Raw genomic sequence first — 24,019 nt, 5'->3', positions numbered from 1 at the left:
CCAATCTCTTTTCCCTTCTCTCCACAGTCATAAAGTCTGGCAACAGAGCATATTCACCACTCCATGGTTACCGCCACCCTCTCAGAGCAGCAAGGAGGAGATTAAATCAGGGAATTGTTCACACTGTCTGAGGACCTGAATAGCTGTGGGGCATTGGTAAGATTCATGTCTAGCTCGGCTTCAACTGGGTTCTCCTCGACAGCCGGTGTGCTCACCAAGACCCCTCTCCCAGCCTGATCCGGCCTTCTTAGATCTGGAACATTTCCTCTGGGCCCTAGAGCGGTGGGGGGCAGCCCCTGGCTCCGAATTCACCTGATCCTCTGCTCCGAGGAGCCACAGCGCCCGCCGGTCTGTCTCTGACTCCCTGGCCTGCTCAGGAGATTAAAAAAAGTGGGTTGATGAATCAAAAATTACCTTGAGACAGGCCAGGATTCGAAACATGTAGCAGATGTTAAGCATACGGAGCTTTTGTTTAACATTCTCAAAAGAGCGCTGCTTCTGCTGGACTGTCTAGTGTAGTCTTAGTAAATCGGGATTTTAGTGTTAAGGTGTGGTAGATCTTGATGGTTCTGAGCTTCACGCAAGGTAGTATCACGGTCTAAGAAATTCAGGATGTGCACTATGACAGGATGAGGAGTCACCTCAGAGGAGGTCTCTTAGATAGGGTGTAATGTGCCCTCTCCACTACAGAGCAGCCTGACAACCTGTCCACTGGGACCCATGACCGAAATCGGTCTTCCAGAATGTCACTCACCCTAGAGCCCTCCACTCCCTCTGGGAGTTCAATAAGGCGTAGGCTGTTGCGTCTGGAGCGGGTTTCAGCATCCTGCACACTCTCATCTAAAGGCGGTCACTTTGGACATTAGTTTAGTACCTGGTGTTTAAGAGTTACCACTTCCTCTTCTCTTGCTGAGATCCGTATTTCAGTCTGAGTCACTCTTTCGGCAACTTTACGTAGGCTGTGACGCAGGAGGGAGAGGTCAATTTGAACACCAAGAACCTTGGCTTCCACTGCCTCCCTAGAATACTGAATTGCTTTAAGAGCAGCTTGTAAGTCTGCGGGTGGCTGGGGTGGAATGGCAGGGGGAATCTCCTTCAGCCCCTTTATTGTCAGATGGTGCGAAAGTATATTGGTCCATTTTAATCTAAGCCATTATTGGCTGGGTGGGGGTGTCTGCCACATCCCATCTCTGGATTGAGAATGGTGAAGGAGGACAAGAAGTAGGATACTGGAAAGAAGGGCAGCTTGCACTAAGGCAGAACAAGCATTTTTCTGAGAAGAGGTCTGAAGGGTCCAATTTAATGCCCTAGGCCAGCCTGTATGTGGAAGTCAAACCAGTTCTGGTCAGTTCCTCTATTCACAGAGGGTTTGGTATCATCCTGACTAGAGAAAAAAGTGGAGGCAAACGTAGATGTGAGCTTCATCTGCCAGTGACAAGGTAAGCATCCTTTAAAGCTAAGTAAGGGGATGTGCACAGACTCCATGCCCTCCTGCCAAGGGAGGTGTCCCCTTACCCACTCCCAAAGCCCTTTGTCCACTGCCTGGGAACAATACACATCTCACCACAAGGGAGCAATCAGAGTCAGGCGACAGCTGAACACTTCCAGGAAAGCCTTTCGGTTTTAGGCTGGAACATGGCAACTTTCTAAAAGTGTAATTTCCAAACATCTTACTTGACCATTGAGTTAGATTTTAAATTACTATTAAAATTAGCCTTTGAACCATTTTCTAGCTACTCCCAAAATGAATTTAGCACTTATGAAGGTGATAGTGTAAACCACTGTTAATCTTTGGTAGGGCCAACCTTGTCACAGTGAAAAACGACTTTGGAGGCCAGAAAATGTAAAGCATTAAATATATATGTCCTACTTTCTAAATACCATGCACCCAGTCCTAAGGGAATTTGGGTCCTACATTAGGGGTGACTTGTAAGTATTACAAAGGAGGGTTTAGGTCTGGCAAAAGGTTTGTTTTGCCAGATCAAAGTACCAGTTTAACACAGCATACCCAGGCTGCAATGTCAGGCATAGACACAAGTTTTACTGTGCTACTTTAGCAGATGGCACCTAGAGTGCTGCAGTCCACTCATAGCACTTAATATACAGGCTCTGGGTACAGGTTGTCCCATATACTACGGATGGACATAAACATAAATTAAATGTGCCATTTAGTAGTATGTCAATTTGAACATGTTTAGAGAGGAGAGCACAAGCACTTTACCACTGGTTTGCAGGAGTAAAGGGTGCAGAGCGCTATGGCCACGAAAAATGGATCCTGCAAAATAAGGCAAAAATCTGAGGGAATACCACACAAAATATGGTAATTTCCAACACCCAGTTTTCAGCCCTGTGAATTGGGTGTTGGCAGCAAAGCTTGACCTTCATCCTGGCCTTGACTCCAACCTTCCAGGTGCCCAACTCCGCTGCACACAGCCTTCAGTAATGCACAGCTGGTGTGGAGGCACGCCCTGCTCTGAAACCAGGTTCTGTGGCTAATTTCCTGTCGTACAACCCATGTTGACTGCACAGCAGATGATGGCCACAAGAATTGGCCTCTGGTCAGGCCTTACACCAAACCTCCTGTGTACTAAATCCCTCCTGCCTTCAGTTTTTCAAGCCAGTCTATAAATGCAGGCCATACACCAGTGCCCATGCCTTTAAGCCAATAGCACATAGCCTGGAGTAGAATATTGTATTCCCTGGGTCCTGGGCATCCACCAGCATCCTTCGTGCCATTGAACTAGCTATGTATGGTCATTGGCTGTGAACAATGGCCTCCTGGCACAGTGCAATAGCCAAGAGGTACACTGTGCCCAGTTCACGTGGACTTCGCCATGCATAATTACACTGTGAAATTTATTTTTTTGTTTTATTTTTACAAGATTTGGCCCACAAAAATTATTCAATAAATTTGCAGATCATCCCGTAAATTTTCAAATGTGTGGCCTCAAATTCAGATACACGTCTTTTTGGGGGCAGTATCTGCACACTAAGACCCTCCCACATCCTTCATGAGGCTGGTGATGATTCTCAACTCCCTTATACTTCCTCTCTCGCTTTTTTCACGATTCAGGGTTCGGTACCCGGTATACTACAATGGTTGTCGCGTCAAAGATTTTCAATTGATAAAAGAGAAAAAGATGACTTTAAGTCTCAAATTCTAAGAGGATCGACGGATCAAGAATAAAACATGCCTTGAAACAACGCGCCCTGTAAGGTCTGCCTTATGACAGAAGTTCCCATCACACCCGTGGGAGGAAGGTGATAAAGCTGGTTTTGAAGAAAACAAAGACGTCATGGCAGGATTTCATGAATTAATTTCAGCAGCTGGTAATTATTCTGGGCTGTAATCCAGTCCATTGTGTGTTTTTGCCCATTATTCCAGTCAGACAGCAAACAATCTAATACAAACTGGACTTGAACTGGTGCCAAATAAACAATCCGGTCTGCACCGCCAGTTCCCCTCTGAGCAGGAACACAAGCAACTCAAGGTTTTGGGCTCCTTGGGCCTCGTCAGCAGGGTGCGACTTGAGTCCTGTGACAAAAACAGAGCTGCTGTTGTACACAGGCACCTCTTCCTCCACCCACGTGGAGTTTTTGACTTTTAATGGTATCTTTTATTTGTAATTAACCATAGTTTATGTGTTTCTTGTTGCCTTCATCTTTTAATTCATTTAGTTACAAGCAACTAATGAGTAAAGTGACAAATGGTGCAGCACATCAGATGAAAGTGATCAGGTTATGAGGACTTAAAACAAAAGAAGGACAATGTCAAACCGAATTGCTTAGACGTCACACTTTTTTCCCCATCATCAATGAATTGGGCGTCTCCCCATGTAGACCACACGGTGTCCTTTTTAAGCTTTAGATTTGTTCTGCTGTTTATCTGCTAAATTTAATTATCGCCAAATTCACCATACGAGCAATCTTGTCTAGGAGGAAATAAAATAAAATGGTTGTCTGGTGTCGTTCCTCGGTTATCTGTCCTTTTTGCACTATTATCTATTAACTCCACCAACCAGGATATTAACTGCCTGATAATGCCCTTTTTATTAGTTATCAGTGAAAACTGGTATTCCTGTGAAGTTACTACTATATGAAGTATGTGCTGCGCGTGATAGATTGAACGAACGTAAGTGTGTGCTGGGTGATGAAAACATGGTGAATATTTCCTTTTTTTCCAGGAATTGCAGCAACAGTGAAGTGCGCGCATGAGCGTTCTGTGCACCTCTATATCGACTCCTTGCTGCACGATGACAAGCAGAGCATGGCCTACTGGTGCAATGACATCCACACTTTTGACAAAGGAATATGCCTCAATTGCAAAAAGAACCGATGTAATACTTTGGGGATGAACATCAGAAAGGAGCGTCCGCAGAAGGGCAAGAAGTTGTACCTCAAGACACGAGCGAACATGCCTTTCAAAGGTAGGTTCAGGTGCTTTTTCTGGTAATGTTTAAGCATAATAATGATGATCTGGTATTTTTGCCTAACACGTAGGGAGATTTTGACAACAGAAATTACCTAATTGGAAGAAAATCACAATATATTGCAGCAGTCCCTTGTCACTGGAATTGCACGCAGGAGTTGCCATTTCCACCTCTCTGAGAAGCATCCTTTGTGACCCTTGTGCATTCATTACTGCAGTCAGCTAATGATGAAGTTCTCTCTGTGCCAGAGCAGGCAGGTGATATTTGACTAAATTCCTCAGTGTCAGAGTCACTGAGGGGGTGATTAAAATACATCCTTACCCAATTGTCCCCCGCCCTCCCCCCACGAACACCCTAAGAGGCATGGCTGACTCCAGCTCACCACACCAGCTCCTTTTTCTATAGAAGCCCTTGATTTAGAGCTCCCACTAACCAGACACACACATTTTCCTGAGCACACTCAGACCAGGGTCCGTCTTCTTCCCTTGAACACCTGAAGAGCTAGGTCTGTAGCAAGGACCTTCCACGACATACCTATGCCAGCCTTGCTTTGTGTGCGTAAATGGAAAAACATAGATACAGTGATGTGCTTAGTGGAGAAAACACCACTGAAACTACTGCACTTTTTCACATAATGTGCATGAAGCAGAGATATGGCAACAGGCCCCTCCTAGGTGGGTTGAGAAGGCTGAGGAAATACCCCTCTGTAATGTGTATGCATGTCTGTGTGTGAGCATATGACCATACACAGAGGGTCTGGAAAACAGCACAGCATGTATGTTCTCAAAGAGGAAGTGTAGGAGGCTGGCCTGGCTTATAGTGGGTATCTGATGGTACTTACACCTTGTGCCAGGTCCAGTTATCCCTTATTAATAGATTAGTAGTGTTCTAGCAGCTTAGGCTGATAGAGGTAGCTATAGCAGAGCAGCTTAGGCTGAACTAGGAGACATGCAAAGCTCCTACCATACCACTTATATCATATAGCACTATATCATAAGAAACACAATACGCAGAGTTACTAAAAATAAAGGTACTTTATTTTAGTGGCAATGTGCCAAAAATATCTCAGAGGATATACTTCCTTAGGAGGTAAGTAAAATACACAAAATATACACACAAACCAAAAGCAGGAAAGTAAACAGTTAGAAAAGTAGTGCAAACACTGTAGAATACAATAGGATGCAATAGGCCTGGGGCAACACAAACCACATACTAAGAAAGTGGAATGCAAACCACTTAGGGGCCCCAGGCCTAGTGTAGTGTGTAGAGGGTCGCTGGGGGTGTAAGAAAACACTAGGGTGTCCAAGATACCCCACCCCAAGACCCTGAAAAGTAGGAGTAAAGTTACCCCCAATTCCCCAGAAACACACTAAAGTTGTGATAGGAGATTCTGCAAAGACCACAACTGACTGCAAAGATGGATTCCTGGACCTGAGGACCTATAAAGGAAGGGGACCAAGTCCAAGAGTCACGCAAGTGTCCGGGGGGGGGCAGGAGCACACTAAACCCCGGATGAAGGTGCAAAATGTCTGCCTCCGGGTGGAAGGAGCTGAAGATTTTGCAACAACGGAAGATGCCAGGAACTTCTCCTTTGCAAATAAGATGTCCCATGGCGTGCTGGAGGATGCAGAGTTGTTTCCATGCAGAAAGACCGCAAACAAGCCTTGCTAGCTGCAAAGGTTGTGGCTGAAGAAAATGGGTGCAGCCCGGGCCCAGGAAGGGTCAGTAGTTCGCCCCTTAGAGGAGGTGACAGAGGGGGCGCTCAGCAGCACAGAGAGTCCATGCAGAAGCTGGCAGCACCCGCAGAAGCACTTGAACAGGCGTTCAAGAAATCTGAGCATGGCGGTCACCTCAACACTACAAAGGAGGGTCCCATGAAGCCGGTGGTCAACTCGGCAATTTGAGCAATGCAGGACAGAGTGCTGGGGACCTGGGCTGTGCTGTGCACGAAGGATTCCTTGCAAAAGTGCACAGAAGCCCTAGCAGCTGCAGTTCAGGTAGTACACAGGATTCCTGTCTGGCGTGGAGAGGCAAGAAGACGGACCACTGGACTGTCGGGGTCACTTGGATCCAACTCCTGTGTTCCAGGGACCACGCTCGTCAAGATGAGAGGGGACCCAGAGTACTGGTGAAGCAGAAGTTTGGTGCCTGCGTTAGCAGGGGGAAGATTCCGTCGACCCACGGGAGATTTCTTCTTGGCTTCTAGTGCAGGGTGAAGGCAGACAGCCCTCAGAGCATGCACCACCAGGAAACAGTGGAGAAAGCTGGCAGGATTACAATGTTGCTGGTAGTCTTCTTGCTACTTTGTTGCAGTTTTGCAGGCGTCCTGGAGCAGTCAGCGGTCGATCCTTGGCAGAAGTCGAAGAGGGTGATGCAGAGGAACTCTGGTGAGCTCTTGCATTCGTTATATGAAGAGAAACCCACAGGAGAGACCCTAAATAGCCCTCAGAGGAGGATTGGACACCTAACGAGGTAAGCACCTATCAGGAGGGGTCTCTGACGTCACCTGCTGCCACTGGCCACTCAGAGGCCTCCATTGTGCCCTCACACCTCTGCATTCAAGATGGCAGGGGTCTGGGACACACTGTAGGAGCTCTCGGCACCACCCCTGGGGTGGTGATGGACAGGGGAGTGGTCACTCCCCTTTCCTTTGTCCAGTTTCGCGCCAGAGCAGGGGCTGGGGTATCCCTGAACCGGTGTAGACTGGCATATGCAAGGAGGGCACCATCTGTGCCCTTCAAAGCATTTCCAGAGGCTGGTGGAGGCTACTCCTCCCCAGCCCTTAACACCTATTTCCAAAGGGAGAGGGTGTAACACCCTCTCTCAGAGGAAATTCTTTGTTCTGCCTTCCTGAGATTGGGCTGCCCAGACCCCAGGAGGACAGAAGCCTGTCTGTGGGTTGGCAGCAGCAGTAGCTGCAGTGAAAACCCCAGAGTTAGTTTGGCAGTACCCGGGGTCCATGCTGGAGCCCCGGGGGATGCATGGGATTGGCACCCCAAAACCAGATTTGGCATGGGAGGACAATTCCATGATCTTAGACATGTTACATGGCCATATTCGGAGTTACCATTGTGAAGCTACATATAGGTATTGACCTATATGTAGTGCACACGTGTAATGATGTCCCCGCACTCACAAAGTCTGGGGAAATTGCCCTGAACAATGTGGGGGCACCTTGGCTAGTGCCAGGGTGCCCTCACACTTAGTAACTTTGCACCTACCCTTCACTGGGTGAGGGTTAGACATATAGGTGACTTATAAGTTACTTAAGTGCAGTGTAAAATGGCTGTGAAATAACGTGGACGTTATTTCACTCAGGCTGCAGTGGCAGTCCTGTGTAATATTGGTCTGAGCTCCCTATGGGTTGCAAAAGAAATGCTGCAGCCCATAGGGATCTCCTGGAACCCCAAAACCCTGGGTACCTAGGTACCATATACTAGGGAATTATAAGGGTGTTCCAGTGTGCCAATCAGAATTGGTGAAAATGGTCACTAGCCTGCAGTGACAATTTTAGAAGCAGAGAGAGCATAAGCACTGAGGTTCCAGTTAGCAGAGCCTCAGTGACACAGTTAGGCACCACACAGGGAACACATTTGGGGCCAGATGTATGAAAAAGGCCTTTTGCGAATCGGAAATAGCGATTTTTAAGAAATCGCTATTTCTGATTTGCAAAATGCAATGTATCACATTTGTGATTCGGTAATAGCGATTTCTTAAAAATCGCAAATGCTATTACCGAATCTCAAATTGCGATACTGGCCCCCATTCGCACCTATGGGCCTGTAGGCCCATATTTGCGAATTTTTTCCATTTCCAAAATTGCGAATTCCAAACTGGAATTCGCAGTTTTTGGAAATGCAAAGTCCAGGGTCCTGGGGGCCTTAGGCCCCCTCTGCTGCACCCCAAAATATTTTTTTACAACATGTAAAGTGCACACATGCCAAAAGGGCATGTGTGGTTTACATGTACATTTTAAAAATGCATTTTAAATGCATTTTTTAAATTTGCACATGGTTACCACCACGTTCAACTTGGTGGTAAATAGCGATTCCTTAATGCACAATTCGCATTAAGGAATTGCTTGTTACATGTGCTTTAGAAATCGCAAATAAGGATTCCTTATTTGCAATTTTTTATTTAGAGAGTCGCAATTTGCGACTCTCTAAACAGGGTCGCAATTTTAAGGAATCGCTATTTTAGGGAGCTCAGACAATTCTTACACAGGCCTGGCACTGCAGCCTGAGTGAAATAACGTCCACGTTATTTCACAGCCATTTTTCATCGCACATAAGTAACTTACAAGTCACCTATATGTCTAACCTTCACCTGGTGAAGGTTGGGTGCCAAGTTACTTGTGGGCACCCTGGCACTAGCCAAGGTGCCCCCACATCGTTCAGGGCAAATTCCCCGGACTTTGTGAGTGCGGGGACACCATTACACGCGTGCACTATACATAGGTCACTACCTATGTATAGCGTCACAATGGTAACTCCGAACATAGCCATGTAACATGTCTAAGATCATGGAATTGTCACCCCAATACCATATTGGTATTGGGGGTGACAATTCCATGATCCCCTGGGTCTCTAGCACAGAACCCAGGTACTGCCAAACTGCCTTTTCCGGGGTTTCCACTGCAGCTGCTGCTGCTGCCAACCCCTCAGACAGGATTCTGCCCTCCTGGGGTCCAGGCAGCCCCGGCCCAGGAAGGCAGAACAAAGGATTTCCTCTGAGAGAGGGTGTTACACCCTCTCCCTTTGGAAATAGGTGTGAAGGGCTGGGGAGGAGTAGCCTCCCCCAGCCTATGGAAATGCTTTGATGGGCACAGATGGTGCACATCCCTGCATAAGCCAGTCTACACCAGTTCAGGGATCCCCCAGCCCTGCTCTGGCGTGAAACTGGACAAAGGAAAGGGGAGTGACCACTCCCCTGACCAGTACCTCCCAGGGGAGGTGCCCAGAGCTCCTCCAGTGTGTCCCAGACCTCTGCCATCTTGGAAACAGAGGTGTTGGGGGCACACTGGACTGCTCTGAGTGGCCAGTGCCAGCAGGTGACATCAGAGACCCCCTCTGATAGGCTCTTACCTCTCTTGGTAGCCAATCCTCCTTTCTTGGTAGCCAAACCTCATTTTCTGGCTATTTAGGGTCTCTAATCTGGGGAATTCTTCAGATAACGAATGCAAGAGCTCACCAGAGTTTCTCTGCATCTCCCTCTTCGACTTCTACCAAGGATCGACCGCTGACTGCTTCAGGACGCCTGAAAAACCGCGACAAAGTAGCAAGATGACTACCAGCAACATTGTAGCGCTGCATCCTGCCGGCTTTCACGACTGTTTCCTGGTGGTGCATGCTCTGGTGGTCATCTACCTTCACCCTGCACTGGAAGCCAAGAAGAAATCTCCAGTGGGTTGACGGAATCTTCCCCCTGCTAACGCAGGCACCAAAAGACTGCATCACCGGTCCTCGCATCCTGACGAGTGTGGTCCCTGGAACACAGGAACTCTATCCAAGTGACTCCCACAGTCCAGTGATCCTTCAGTCCAAGTTTGGTGGAGGTAAGTCCTTGCCTCCCCACGTTAGACTGCAAACCTGTGTACTCCGTGATTTGCAGCTGCTCCGGCTCCTGTGCACTCTTCCAGGATTTCCTTAATGCACAGCCTAGCCTGGGTCCCCAGCACTCCGTCCTGCAGTGCTCAACCCTCTGAGCTGGCCTTCGGCATCGTGGGACCCTCCTTTGTGACTCTGAGCCAGCTCCGGTTCACAAATCTTCCAAGTGCCTGTTCGGGTACTTCTGCGGGTGCTGCCTGCTTCTGTGGGGGCTCTCTGAGTTGCTGAGTGCCCCCTCTGTCTCCTCCTCCAAGGGGCGACATCCTGGTCCTTCCTGGTCCCCAGCAGCACCCAAAAACCTCTACCACGACCCTTGCAGCTAGCAAGGCCTGTTTGCGGTATTTCTGCATGGGAACACTTCTGCAACCTTCATCGCAACGTGGGACATCTTCCATCCAAAGAAGAAGTTCCTAGTCCTCTTCGTTGTTGCAGAATTCCAAGCTTCTTCCATCCGGAGGCAGCTTCCTTGCACCTTCATCTGGGGTTTTTTGGGCTCCTGCCCCTACCTGGAACTATCGCAACTCTTAGACTTGGTCCCCTTGCCTTGCAGGTCCTCAGGTACAGGAATCCATCTTCAGTGCTTTGCTGGTGTTTGTGGTTCTTGCAGAATCCCCCTATGACGACTATTGTGTTCTTTTGGGGTCGTAGGTGCACTTACTCCTATTTTGCAGGGTCTTGGGGTGAGGTATCTTGGACACCCTGACTGTTTTCTTACAGTCCCAGAGACCCTCTACAACTCCCATAGGTCTGGGGCCCATTCGTGATTCGCATTCCACTTTTGGAGTATATGGTTTGTGTTGCCCCTAGACCTATGTTTGCCTATTGCAACCTATTGTAATTCTACACTGTTTGCATTACTTTTCTGACTCTTACTTACCTGTTTTGGGTTTGTGTACATATAACTTGTGTATATTACTTACCTTCTTACTGAGGGTACTCACTGAGATACTTGTGGCATATTGTCATAAAAATAAAGTGCCTTTATTTTTAGTAACTCTGAGTATTGTGTTTTCTTATGATATTGTGCATATGATATAAGTGGTATAGTAGGAGCTTTGCATGTCTCCTAGTTCAGCCTAAGCTGCTTTGCCATAGCTACCTTCTATCAGCCTAAGCTGCTAGAAACACCTCTATTCTACTAATAAGGGATAACTGGACCTGGCACAGGGTGTAAGTATCACAGGGTACCCACTATAAGCGAGGCCAGCCTCCTACACTCGCCAGCAGCGACAGCTGCAAAACGTTTACCAAACAGCGAAAATAAACTGTGTTTATTATTGATGTTTGGTAAAAGAGTGGGGCCATGGGGGTGACGAGTAGTGAGGGGGAGTGCACAGCACTCCCCCTCAGAGCGCCAATGTGTTTGGCCGGCCATCTCAGGCCGGCCAAACACACATGCGCTGTAGGCTCCCAGTCTGCCTGGGAGCGCCCTGGCTGGGTGCTCCCAGCCAATTGGCCGCAGGGCAGGCTGGGAGTCTGTGCCCACAGTGAGTAGAAGCAGGAGCGGAGCAGCAGGTGGCAGTTAAGGTAAGTTTTTTGTTGTTGTTTTAGTTTTAATTTTATTTTAACCCCCTGTGCGTGCGCCGCCCCTTCTACTTGCCGCGAGCCGCTCCTAATTATGACTTTATCGATCATCTCTCCATGATCCTCCTTGATCTCATTAAAAAATCCCTTTGTACTTTAAATGTCAGATCTAAGTGCAGCATCAGCATACACATCGGCAAGAGAGAATGTGGATAGATTGCAGAAGGTGGGAGAGGGTTGGGAGGAGTTTGACAGCAATAGAAAAGGTGGTAAACTCGGGATTTGGCACAATGAGGGCTCAGAGAAAGGTGCTTCAACACACAGGTATGTCAGATGTTTATGCAGGGACTGGGTCAACAAACTGAAGCGGAGCTCTTAGCAGGAGGAGGACTTGATCTATGTGTATACTAAATAGCCAATAGATAATGTAGGAAATTACCCTTTTTTTGGCATGGCTACCCCCACATTTTGCCTGCTGTCAGTGTGTTTTGACTGTGTTCACTGGGATCCTGCTAACCAGGACCCCAGTGACTGTGCTCTCTCCCTCTAAATTTGGTTGTTCCTGACTTAGTACACCCCACAATTGGCATACTGGTGCCGCCAATGTAAGTCCCAAGTATATGGTACATAGGTACCCAGGGCATTATTGTGCCACCCATGGGAGCCCATGCAAAATGTGCATGCCCCCTTTCAATACAGGTCACTGCACCTGGTCACTGTAAGTCATCCCTATTGCAGGCCCTCCAAGCCCAAATGGCAGGGTGCAAGTACCTGCATGTGAGGGCACCTCTGCATGAGCACAGGTGCCCCTATGAACTCCAGCTCCATTTTTCTGGACTTCGTAAGTGCGGGGAAGCCATTTTACTTGTGTACTGGACATAGGTCGCCAAGTCCAGCTACGTAATGGTAACTCCGAACCTGGACATGTTTGGTATCAAACATGTTGGAATCATACCCCAATATTGTTCCCAGTATTGGTTGAATGATTCCATGCACTGTGGGGTCTCCTTAGAGGACCCCTCAGCTTTGCTCCTACCAGTTTGCAGGGTTTTCCCGGGCAGCCCGTGTTGCTGCCATCCTACAGATAGGTTTCTGCCCTCCTGCTGCTTGACCAGCTCAAGCCCAGGAAGGCAGAACAACTAATTTCCTTTGGGAGTGGGACGCAATCCCTTCTCCCTTTGGAAATAGGTGTTACAAGTTGTTGGTAGCCTCCCCAAGCCACCAATATGTTTTGAAGGGCACATTTGGTGCCCTCCTTGCATAAACTGGTTTGCACTGGTCCGGGGTCCCCAGGTCCCTGCTCTAGTGTGAGACTGGACAATGGAAAGGGTAGTGACCACTCCCCTGTCCATCACCATCCCAGGGGTGGTGCCCAGAGCTCCACCAGGTGGCCACTTGATTCTGCCATCTTGAGTCCAAGGTGGGCAGGTGCCTCTGGGAGCATCTGAGTGGCCAGGGCAGGCAGGTGACGTCATAGCCCCCTCCTGATAGGTAGTCACCCTGATAGGTGACCAATCGCCCTTTCTGGGCTATTTAGGGTCTCCCTCCAGGGCGGGTCTCCAGATTCGACATGCAAGATTCCAGCTAGACTCCTTTTCATCATTTACTTCATCTTCTGGCCACAGGGACTGCAACTGGACCCTCCAAGGACCGACAATCTGGAACTCCAGCAACGACACCGCTAGGCAAATTGTTTCTCCAGCTCCTTCCAGCAACTGCAACATTTCCTCTGAGGTCAACGAGTCTTCAGCCTGCACAAGAAGTAAGAAGAAATCTCCCTTGTGGTGAAGGAGTCACTGCAGCGACATCAGGCTGCGTGGATCTTCTCTCCTGCAAAACTGCATGGATAATGCAACACAAGTGGTGGTCTGGAGTGGTCCCCTCGGTCCTCTCTACCAGCTGTTCAACTTAGGGGACAGTGAGACCTCGCCTCTCCTTGCAGGACAGTACCCCTGTGCACAGTGACTCTCACACCTACCAATGCTTGCTGGCTCTTTTTCCCTGCAAAGCATAGCCTTCTACCTGCTGCTCCAGTGACGTGGGACTCCGCTGCAGGTGTCCCAAGTGCGCCTCACTGCAACTCCTGTGCCTCCTGCCTGTGAGTTGTCTCTGGGGGCTGCATCCTAATTTATTTTCTGACTCTTCTCACCGCTGAGGGTCATCTGGGACTCCTCTCCTTGGGTTGAGTCCCCCTGGACCTTTCTGGTCCCCGGCAGCTATGAAACTCCTCATCTGCGACTCTTGCATTTGCCAAGGCTTGTTGGTGGTTCTTCCACACCACTGACTGACTGCAACTCTTCTTCTGACATGGGACACCATCTGCATCACTTCTGTGCTGCATAGCTGACTCCTTGTCTTCACCGTCGTCCTGGTCCTACATCTCCAGAAGGGTGCGTAGTGGCTCCTGCCCCAACCGGACACTCCAACTCGAACTGGACTTGGTCCCCTTCTTTTTCAGGTCCTCTTCTGTCAGGATTTATCTTTTGTCTCTTCCAGTCATGCTTCAGTCTTGCACAGTCCTTTTCCAAAGGTTACCTGTGGGTTTGGGGAAAACCAGGTACTTACCTATTCTCTCCTGGTCGCTGGGGGGCACTCTAGTACTCACCTTTTGGGGTTCCTAGTTCCTCCAGCTCCCCTCTACAGATTCCACTTCCTTGGGTGGAGGACTGATTTTCGTATTCCACTTACTTAGCATATGTTTTGGTCACCCTCTGGGGTCTCCATTTCATTCTGCTATTTCACTGTCTTCTATTGTTTTCATGCCAATTCCTGACTACTAATGTGTATGTAATAGTGTGTTTACTCACCTGCTAGGGGAGTATTGCCTATACAGTATTTTAGTATGTGTGTTACTATAATAGAGTACCTTTATTTTTGTAATACTGTGTGGTTCTTTCATGTGTGTGAATGCTAAATGACTGTTGTGGTGTTGCATAAGCTTTCCATGTCTCCTAGATAAGCCTTGACTGCCCACTCACAGCTACCTCTAGAGAGCCCTGGCTTCCTGGACACTGCCTGGACACTGCCTACACTTCACTAATAGGGGATACCTGGACCTGGTGTAAAATGATAACACCATAGGTGCTCACCACACACCAGTTGACTAGATTACCAGATTTTGAGAAGCAATAACAGGGACAGATCAGACATAAAAGTAGGACTAAGGCCTTCAGTCTTACTTCTGTATCTGGCCTCTCTTGTTTTTTGCGTAGCCATGTAAATGTATGCGTGTGCGCACTAGGATTGTAAATCTTGTAATTGTGTTCATATATAAGCACATTTAAAGTGCATGTAAGTACACACACACATTTACAAGAATACTTAACATTAGCAATGGCTGGACTTGTGCCCCTTGCCCACTCCTTCCCACTCTGTCTTTCTGCTGGGAGCCGGCTCATCCTGTGCTGCCTAATACATTACTGAAATAATGTCAGACTTAAGCAGTCCTGATGGAAAGCAATGCATACCTTTCAATTCTGCTTTGCCGGATGACCCGACCTTTAAAAAACCAGGACATTTATTCAAAATTAACAAAAGCGTGGCATTCCACTGAAAACCGGGACTGTCCGTGGAAATCCAGGACGCCTAGTCATCCTACCAATAGAGACAGGCCCAGTAACTGGTGCATCTGGTTGAAATAGCTGTGTTAGATGCCTCGTGGTTACCAAACAAAGCAGTTTGGCATAATTACCCCTCAAAAGCATGGGGGCTGGGATAGAATGACCCTTTACCCTCCCACCCCCCACATTTTGAAAGATGTGAAAATAGACAGAGAACTGGACTGACAGGGGGATTAGACCCTGGTCAATGTTATGCATACTTGCAGTAGGTGTGGGCGAGGTCCAGCACGGGTAATGGCCAGCAGAACTCCTCAGAGGTGGGCGGTCGAGGCTTACACAATGCTTTTCATCATATGATCCCTTTATACGCCATCTCTTTGGGAGTATAAATGACCACATGTATCTTTCCCTCAGGGCTGTCCACTGCCACTTAAAAATAACATAATGAATAATATCTGCCAACAGCGCCATTCTTATTGTCAGAATTGTCACACTTGTGTTATCAGTTACGCTGGTACTGTCATTGGCAGCTCTGGCAGGGGCAATGAGTGATGCAAGCTGCAGGTGCCTCCCTGGAACATGTTTTTTTTTAATTAAGCATTGTAAGCAGCCCCATACTTTTATTTTGATTTGGGGAAATACATTTCCATACTTTAAAAAAAAATAAAAACGTGTTCCAAGATACAGGGTGCAATTTCCACCTTCTCTAAACAAGGGATTCAGGGCCAGATGTATCAAGCGTTTTTGCATTCGCAAACGGTGCGAATGGCCATTTGCGAATGCAAAAATGCCTTTCAAATTGCGATTCTCTAAATAGGAAATCGCAAAAAAGGAATCCTTATTTGCGATTTCTTATGCACATTTATGCTTTTCCTTAATGGGAATTGGGCATTAAGGAATCGCAATTACCACCAAGTAAAACTTGGTGGTAACCATGTGCAAATTTTAAAAATGCATTAAAAATGCATTTTTTAAATTAACATGTAATGCACACATGCCCCTTTGGCATGTGTGCACCTTACATGTCCTGGAAATATTTTTGGGGGGTGCAGCAGAGGGGGCCTTAGGCCTCCAGCACCCTGTGATTTTGGAAATGCAAAAAAATCGCAAATATGGTGCGAATGGGCTCAGAATCGCTATTTGTGATTCGGTAATAGCATTTGTGATTTTTAAGAAATCGCTATTACCGAATCGCAAATATGATACATGCCATTTTGTCAATCAGAAATAGCTCTGGATTCTTCATACATCTGGCCCTCGTTCATTACCACAGCGGCCTTCCAGACAGCCTCCGGCCATGCCCTCTATCTGACCTTGGGCTGCATCCCGCCTGGTGGCTTCACCTTCGGCTGCATCCCGCCTGGTGGCTTCACCTTCGGCTGCATCCCGCCTGGTGGCTTCACCTTCGGCTGCATCCCGCCTGGTGGCTTCACCTTCGCCTGCATCCCGCCTGGTGGCTTCACCTTCGGCTGCATCCCGCCTGGTGGCTCAGCAGATCTGCTCTTTGCCAGTGCCACATACATTCCAACACAGTTATGACGAAACAGCAGCAAAGTGACAGAGCGTGGAAGCGGGGTCCTTTTTCTACAGGCACAATTAATTGGCTGTGATGGGCCGGGAAAAGGGTCAGGGCGAGGCGCACACGTGCAGATTGCATAACGACAGACATAAGGGTACACACACATAGGTTCACAGGCAGACTGGGATAGAGAATGAGAGAGAATCAGGCAACAATGAGAACACATGATTAAAAGGTTTATACGGAGAGAAAGAAACGAAATCACAGCAACAAATAGAGATGGGGCATAAAAACGCTAAGAGGTAGACGGGGAGACTGAAGAGAGTCTAATAGGGAGAAAGGCAAAATGCAGAGATACATTTGGCACATGCACGATGGGACAGACTAAAGGACAGGGCAGGCACAGAAGGAGAAAGACATTAAAATAGGCTGGGGCTGAGCATGGAAACTGGACATAGACGGAAGGAGGGTCACAGAGAGGGGGAAAGAGGCAGAGGCAGGCACGGTGATTAGGCAGATAGCAATCCCCTGAAAAATCCAATGTCTTGCAGACAGGGGAGCATGCAACAAAGAAGATAAACAGAGACAGGAGCCCGCATACTTCCACACAACTGATTTCCGCACAACTGCTTCAATCCCCTTCGTATGGACCTTGCAGCAGGATGTTGGAGGTGGAATACACCCAGCTCTGAGATCTGTTTAAGAGCCACTGCAAACATGTACAGGCGTGAACCAGAGACGTACAGACAAAAACAAACAGAACAAGACCGAGAGCAAGAGAAAGAAAAAAAAACTGAGGGGGGAAAGAAATGGAGAAAGAGCAACAAAAAGTGAAAGAGGTAGCGAAATTGGAGAGGGAATCCACAGAAACGACAGGGTCTGGTGGATCTGTGCATCCACTCTTGCCATCAGTGTTTGACGCCATGCTAGCAGGTTCGAATCCCAATGGGCGTACTCAGCTTTCATCCTTCTGATGTTGCTAAAAGGGGAAAGAGAGACGAAATGAATAGGGAAAAAATAGCAGGAGAATGTATCCCACCATGTTACATGCCGCCTTTCCCTCCCGTGGTTATTGGCTGGGATGCACGGGCTGTGTAAACAATAACCCTGTCTGCCTTTCCAGGTGTTTTTATTGTGCACTCACAGTGACAATAATTGTTACTGGAAAAAGAGATGACTGCAAGAGCAGAATATGCTCTAGTCCCCTCTACGCCTTTACCATTTGGAAATTATTATTTACTGTATTTTCAGGAGGAATATACCCACTGGCTCCGTCTTGTAGTATCGCGCTGTGCAGCAAGCGCGCTACTTTAAATAAACACACAGAGACTCGTTGTGTGTGTTTATAATTGCTTTAATCTTCTCATGCATCTCAACTGTCCCAACTAAAACTTCCCGCCTTTGCTCTCCCTTTTATGCCCTCCCATCCTCGGTCATGGTGCAACCCATCTTGCACCACTTGCGGAAGGGTAGGGCTTTAAGACCCTCTCCCCGGTTTTCCCTGATGGTGTTGATTTCTTCCGCTGTCAACACTACATCCCTCCCCAACGGGGGAGGGTGAAGGTAAATTAAACTTGTAACTAACCTTTACGAGTTTCTGAATGGCTCATCGCCCATGAATAATCAGATGCTGGTGGCCTATGCCTGAGCAGCATGCTAGTGTGATCAGTCACATGCGAAATCAGCGTATCGCCGTGATGGTCCTGGGTTGTGCCTTAGCAGGTACCTCCCTGCTCGGGATCGCCCCGATGTTTGCGCTCCTTCTTCGTTCGGGTCAGGTGTCTCCACTCCTGTCGCTCGGGCCTGTCCTCGTTCTGGTGATAGTCGATCTTCTAGCTGTTCCTGGCTGTGCCTTGGTTCCTCTGGTGCGGTGTCCCAGTCGTTGAGTTCTGTATCCGCTACGGCTCTTGCCTCCGTGTAGCTCCTGCTCTCTCCGCTGGGTGTCTGCGGGGTCAGTCGCTTGAAGAACGCCACGTTTCGGGTTACCTTTTCTTGTCCTCTCTGAGCTGTCACCATCGTGCCTTTTATAGCGGTTACTGTCCATGGCTTTACTTCGAAAGGTAGTCGGAACTTGCTACCTGGATGGCGGTCTTTTACCAGCACTGTGTCTCCTACTTGCATTCTTGTTTGCCTAGTTTTCCTTTTCTTGGAGGCGTATGTATTTGTGGCGTTTCTCCTGGCTGTTGACTTGTTGGGTGGCGGCGTACTCACTGCCCAGGATGGGTGGTGCGGGATAGCGTCCACTACTGTTCTGCCGAAACAGAGTTGACTGGGAGTGACCCCTGTGGTGGCGTGTGGTGTTACTCTGTATTCCCTCAGGAACGCGTAGATTGCTCTTTCTATGTTTCCTGCTTCCGCCACCGCTATGCGGATGACTTTATTGAGGGTCCTCACAAACCTCTCCACCTCGCCATTTGCTTGTGGCCATCGTGGAGTGATGCGTCTGTGCTTCGTGTTCGTGGACGCTAGGAACTCTTTCCACTCATGGCTGTTAAATGGGGGTCCATTGTCTGTATGGATTTCTCCGAAGAACCCGTGAGTGGCCATGAGTCTCTCGAACTTGGGGATGACTGTTTGTGCCGAGGTTGACTGCACTACCTCCACTTCTGGATACCGCGAGTAGTTGTCCACCACAATGACCATGTGTGAGCCGTCAGGTAGGTGCCCAAAGTCTGCGCTCACTCTTTGCCATGGTGCCGTAGGGCCTTGCTCTGTTATGATGGGTGCGGGGGGGTCGGGGCTGCCACTGGCTTGGCAGACCATGCACTTTTTGATTGTGTCCTCCACTAGTTTGTCAAGGCCCGGGAACCAGACTTTGTTCCTGATGCGGGCTTTGGATTTGACAATCCCTTAGTGTGCTCCGTGGGCCAGGGATACTACTCTGTTCGTGAGGCTCGCCGGTATCACGAGACGGAGTCCCCTGAGTAGACAGCCCTCTTCGCTTACCGACAGCTCTTGGCGTACATTGAACAACGCATGCAGGCAAGCCTGGGCCTGTTGTGTGCGGAATGAGTCTGGCCTTTGGAGAGGTCTCCATTCTCCTGTGTGGGTTGCTGCTATGGCTAGTTGCAAACACTCATCCCGTTTGGTCGCTGTCACCACTTCGCTGAGTGGTATGGGTAGCGGTCGTGCTCGTTCCACTACCAGCCTCACGTACTCTTCCGTGTCTTTGGCTTCCTCGATTTCTTTTGACGTGGCTGGGCGTGCGTGTCTCGTTAGGAAATCTGCTGGGTTCTTTGTGCCAGGCTGATATGTGAGCGTGAAGTCGTATTCTTGCAGCTGCAGGATTCACTTCTCGATTCTGGGGGGTGGCTTGGAGGATGATCCTTTGAACAAAGGCAGTAGCGGCTTGTGGTCTGTCACTACCGAAAAGGAATTGCCATAAAGGTACAGGTGGAAGTGGCGGCATCCCCAGTGGATGGCTAGCAAAAGCGATGGGAGCCCATTCGCCGCAGTCCTGTTTTTGCGCTAGCACTGCTCCTAGCCCGGTGGGGCTTGCGTCTACTACGAGCTGTGAGTGTCGCTGGGGGTCGAAAAACGCTAGCGTGGTATCTGCTGAGAGTGCTTCTTTGGTGGCCCGGAAAGCGGCTTCTTGCTGTTCACCCCATATCCATGGTTGGCTGGATTGCGTAAGCTTTCTTAGGAGCCCTGTGATGTCAGCTAGGTTTTTCATAAATCGCCCACAGTACGTGACCATTCCCAGGAAGCTTCTTAGTCCTGTGACTGTTGTTGGTGCTGGGGCTTCCTGGATGTCCTTGACTTTCTGTGGGTCCGGTCCGACTCCTTGTTTCGAGAAACGGTATCCAAAGAAACAGTCGCATTTGTCTTTGTGGAGCGTCAGGCCTTTTGTTTGTAGCCTGGTGAAGACAGCCCGCAGTCGTTTCATATGTATTTCAATGGTTGGTGCGTGTACTAGGATGTCGTCGCTGACGTTCAACACTCCTGGGAGGCCCTGCAGGACTTCCTTGATGACCTGCTGGAAGACCTCTGCAGCACTGGATATGCCGAAGTTAAGTCTTTTGTAGCGCCACAGCCCGTTGTGTGTGGAAAAGGTGGTAATGGGCCTTGACTCGGGGTGTAACATGATCTGGTGGTACCCCGATCGAAGGTCCATCTTGGAGAACCAGCAGGACCCCGTCAATTCACTCAGGATATCGTCGATTGTTGGGGTGAGGTGGCGCTCTCTTTTTATTGCTAGATTGGGCATGCGCATGTCCACGCAAATCCTGACTGTGTCGGATTGTTTGTCCTTCTTTGCGACCACAATCGGGGATAACTACGTTGTGGGGCCTGTGACTCTTTCAATAATCCCTGCTTGCTCCAGCATGTGGAGATCGTGTTCCACTTTGGGGCGAAGGTGAAAGGCAACGCGGCGATGTCTGAGTGCTGTCGGCGTGACAGATTTGTCTATGTGAAGCCGTAATGGGGGTCCTTTTAGGCACCCAATGCCATCAAAAAGAGTCTTGAACTCTTGTGTGAGGTGGAGTAACGCGTGTGCATGTATGCTGAAAGCAAAATGTACCAGTTCTAGGTCTTGGGCCGTTTGGCAACCTAGCAGGAATCCTGTGCCATCCTTGGACATGTATACATTTGTGGGTTTTACGGTGTCCTCATGGGTGACCTCCGTGGTGAAAGTTCCTGCTATTTCCAGGGGTCAGCTGTTTCCGAAGGCAAACACCAGGACGTTGGTGGGTCTTAGTGGTGGTAGTGGTTTAGGCAGGGTGTTATACACATCCATGGCCCTCAGATTTATTGATGCTCCCGTGTCCACCAGCGCTGATACTTGTGTGCCTTGAATTTTGACTTGACATGTGGGCAGCCGGCGGCCTTTGATGGTGTGTATGATGTGCACCACGTGGGATTCATTGGCCATGTCGCTCTCGGAGTCTGGGTGGCAAGTGGTTTCGACCATTTTGACTGTTTTCCTGGGGGCCGTAGTTGGTTGTTTCGGTGTTGATCTGCACACTTTCGCGAAATGGTTTAGTTTTCCACAAGCACTGCATATTTTGCCCCATGCTGGGCAGGTCGTTGGGTGTGGTGCTGGGCCTCCGCACCATTTGCACACTCTGCCTTTGGGTCTGCCTTTGTATGATTCTTTGTGTCGCGCAGCCTCCCTTGTTATTGCATTGGCTGTTTCAGCCTTTGGTTGGGCTGTGGGGGCTTGTTCCATATGCGCTGCTCGAGCCCGCGCTAGCTCTTGCGATCGCCCCAGTGTGAGTATGTCTTTCATCGCCATGTTCGGCTGTTGCAGGATGCGTTCTCTAAGTTTCGATGACGAGCATCCTTGAATGAACTGCGCCCTGATCTCGTCCTCCTCATCGGGCAGTGTGCAGGTACTTGCTAGTTCTCTGAGTCTGGTGTAAAAAACATCAACTGACTCGTCGGTTACCTGCCGGGCTTGGCGCAGGAGGAACCTCTCATAGTCCGGGTTTGCATACAGTTCAAAGTGTGCTGTAATTGCCCCTTTTAGAGTGTCGTACGTGCGTGGTCTGGCTTCCGTGACCGAGTTGAAAATTTTGTGTATGTCCGCTCCCCCGATGTGGAGAAGGAGGGGTCTCCTTCTTTCAGCTTGTATGTCTAACGCCTCAAAGTACGTTTCCAGGTGCTCCACCCAGACTTTCCATCTTGCTGCTTGGGTGGGGGGCGCGCCTGTCACTGTGAAGGGTTCTAGGGGCGGTATGCCAGCCATGCCTGCTTGTATAGTGGTATGTTCTTTGTGAGGGAACAAAAAAAAATAAGTGTCCTTTTTCCTTTCTTTTTTTTTTTTGTTTTTTTTTTTAAAATTCTGCTTGACTTTCTCTTTTTATTTCGTTGTGCAGAGTAGCGCAGCGGGCGTCTGGGGCTTAGTGCTGGCTGCGGGAGTGCACGAGGCTCGTGCGCGGTGGCCTGAGATGCAGATTTGCGCAGCGGAGCGGTCCGAGGCTGAACGGCACCTAGGGTGTGTCAGGGCTCCTCACCTGACACGTGCCGTTGTTCTTCCTTGCGCGGCCTGCAGAGGGCGTCTCCTCTCGCAGGCGCGCGGTCTGCCGACTGCAGGACGCAGCCTCCTCCTGTCGCCGGTGGAAGTCGGGCCAGAGGAGCGGCGATGCCGCGTGGACACGCCTGTGTGTCCGAGTCTCGGCGGCCTCGCAGAACGACGATGGGCCTCGTCAATTGTGGCCGCACACTCACGGTGAGAGTCGGCGGCGGTCTTTGGGTCTGGATGCGGGCGGGACCTCGGTGGCGCTGTGTCACGCGGGGTACTTTTATTTCCTTCGTCGCCAGTGTAGTATCGCGCTGTGCAGCAAGCGTGCTACTTTAAATAAACACACAGAGACTCGTGTGTGTTTATAATTGCTTTAATCTTCTCATGCATCTCAACTCTCCCAACTAAAACTTCCCGCCTTTGCTCTCCCTTTTATGCTCTCCCATCCTCCGTCATGGTGCAACCCATCTTGCACCACTTGCGGAGGGGTAGGGCTTTAAGACTCCCTCCCCGGTTTCCCCTGGTGGTGTTGACTGCTTCCGCTGTCAACACTACACGTCTCATCAGCGGAGACACCTGCAAATACTCACGTTGACGCTTGATATAGTAATTCAGCCATTGTGGACGCCTTATGCAGCGGATGCCCACCACACCCTCCTGGCACTTCCGGTGACCCTCACTCAACTTACTCTGGAATGCTGCTGAATAATTTGCACTGGTTTGCAGTAACCAAGGGTCGGTAATAAGAGATCTCTCGGAAAGGGCCTGGGTATTTCAAAGGGGATCTTCGCTGCTCCCTTTCCCTCTCCTGATCGTTTCCGGGATGTTAACTACGGAAGCCTGCAGACCGCGCAGGCAGGAGAGGGCACGTGGGACAGAGCGGGCGGGTGTCATTATCAAGAGGGCGAAAGGTAAGAAAGATACATACGTCAAGTGGACAAAAGTACGGAGGACGTGAAGGGAGAGGAGGAGAGAGGCGGAGAAGTGTAAGGAGGGGGCGTGGTGTTAAGACATAGGATTGACTGAGTAGCTAGGCTAAGCGCTATTGAACGTGAGCCTCAGAGTTGCACAACACGTGGTGTATGTTTGTGTGTCAGGTGGACAATAAACATGGCTATTTGAGAGGCCAACGTCGTACCAAAAGGCTGGAAATCGTGCTTAAGCCATCACCTCTGACCCACTCGTCTACACTCTTGCCCCCCCCACCAATTTTGTGACCTAGATCGCACTTTCCATACTTTTTCTTTTGCACTTGCTATAGCAACCAATCCCATTTCCATCTAAAAAGTATTTTTCATCATTAGACTTTAAACAAGGATAACCTACAATAGCAGAAAAGAGATACAAAAGAGATAGATGGGAAAACAGTACAAAGGAAGAATGAAAGGATGAAAGAGAACCGGTGGGAGTGTGAT

General features: G+C 49.1%; 1 protein-coding gene across 1 annotated transcript in view; it reads left to right on the top strand.

Moving 5' to 3' along the window:
* The window catches only part of LIPC (lipase C, hepatic type), a 506,459-nt gene that overhangs the window by 418,036 nt on the left and 64,404 nt on the right, over positions 1 to 24,019 (top strand). Inside the window, exon 6 of the mRNA XM_069222091.1 lies at positions 4,185 to 4,427. Coding sequence (XP_069078192.1) covers positions 4,185 to 4,427 — 243 coding nt within the window. The remainder of the gene's footprint in view (positions 1 to 4,184; positions 4,428 to 24,019) is intronic.

The sequence above is a fragment of the Pleurodeles waltl genome, chromosome 3_1 (assembly GCF_031143425.1).
Source record: "Pleurodeles waltl isolate 20211129_DDA chromosome 3_1, aPleWal1.hap1.20221129, whole genome shotgun sequence".
Classification (NCBI taxonomy): domain Eukaryota; kingdom Metazoa; phylum Chordata; class Amphibia; order Caudata; family Salamandridae; genus Pleurodeles; species Pleurodeles waltl.
The sequence above is the reverse complement of the archived record's forward strand: the minus strand, read 5'-3'. Positions and strand labels throughout refer to the sequence as shown.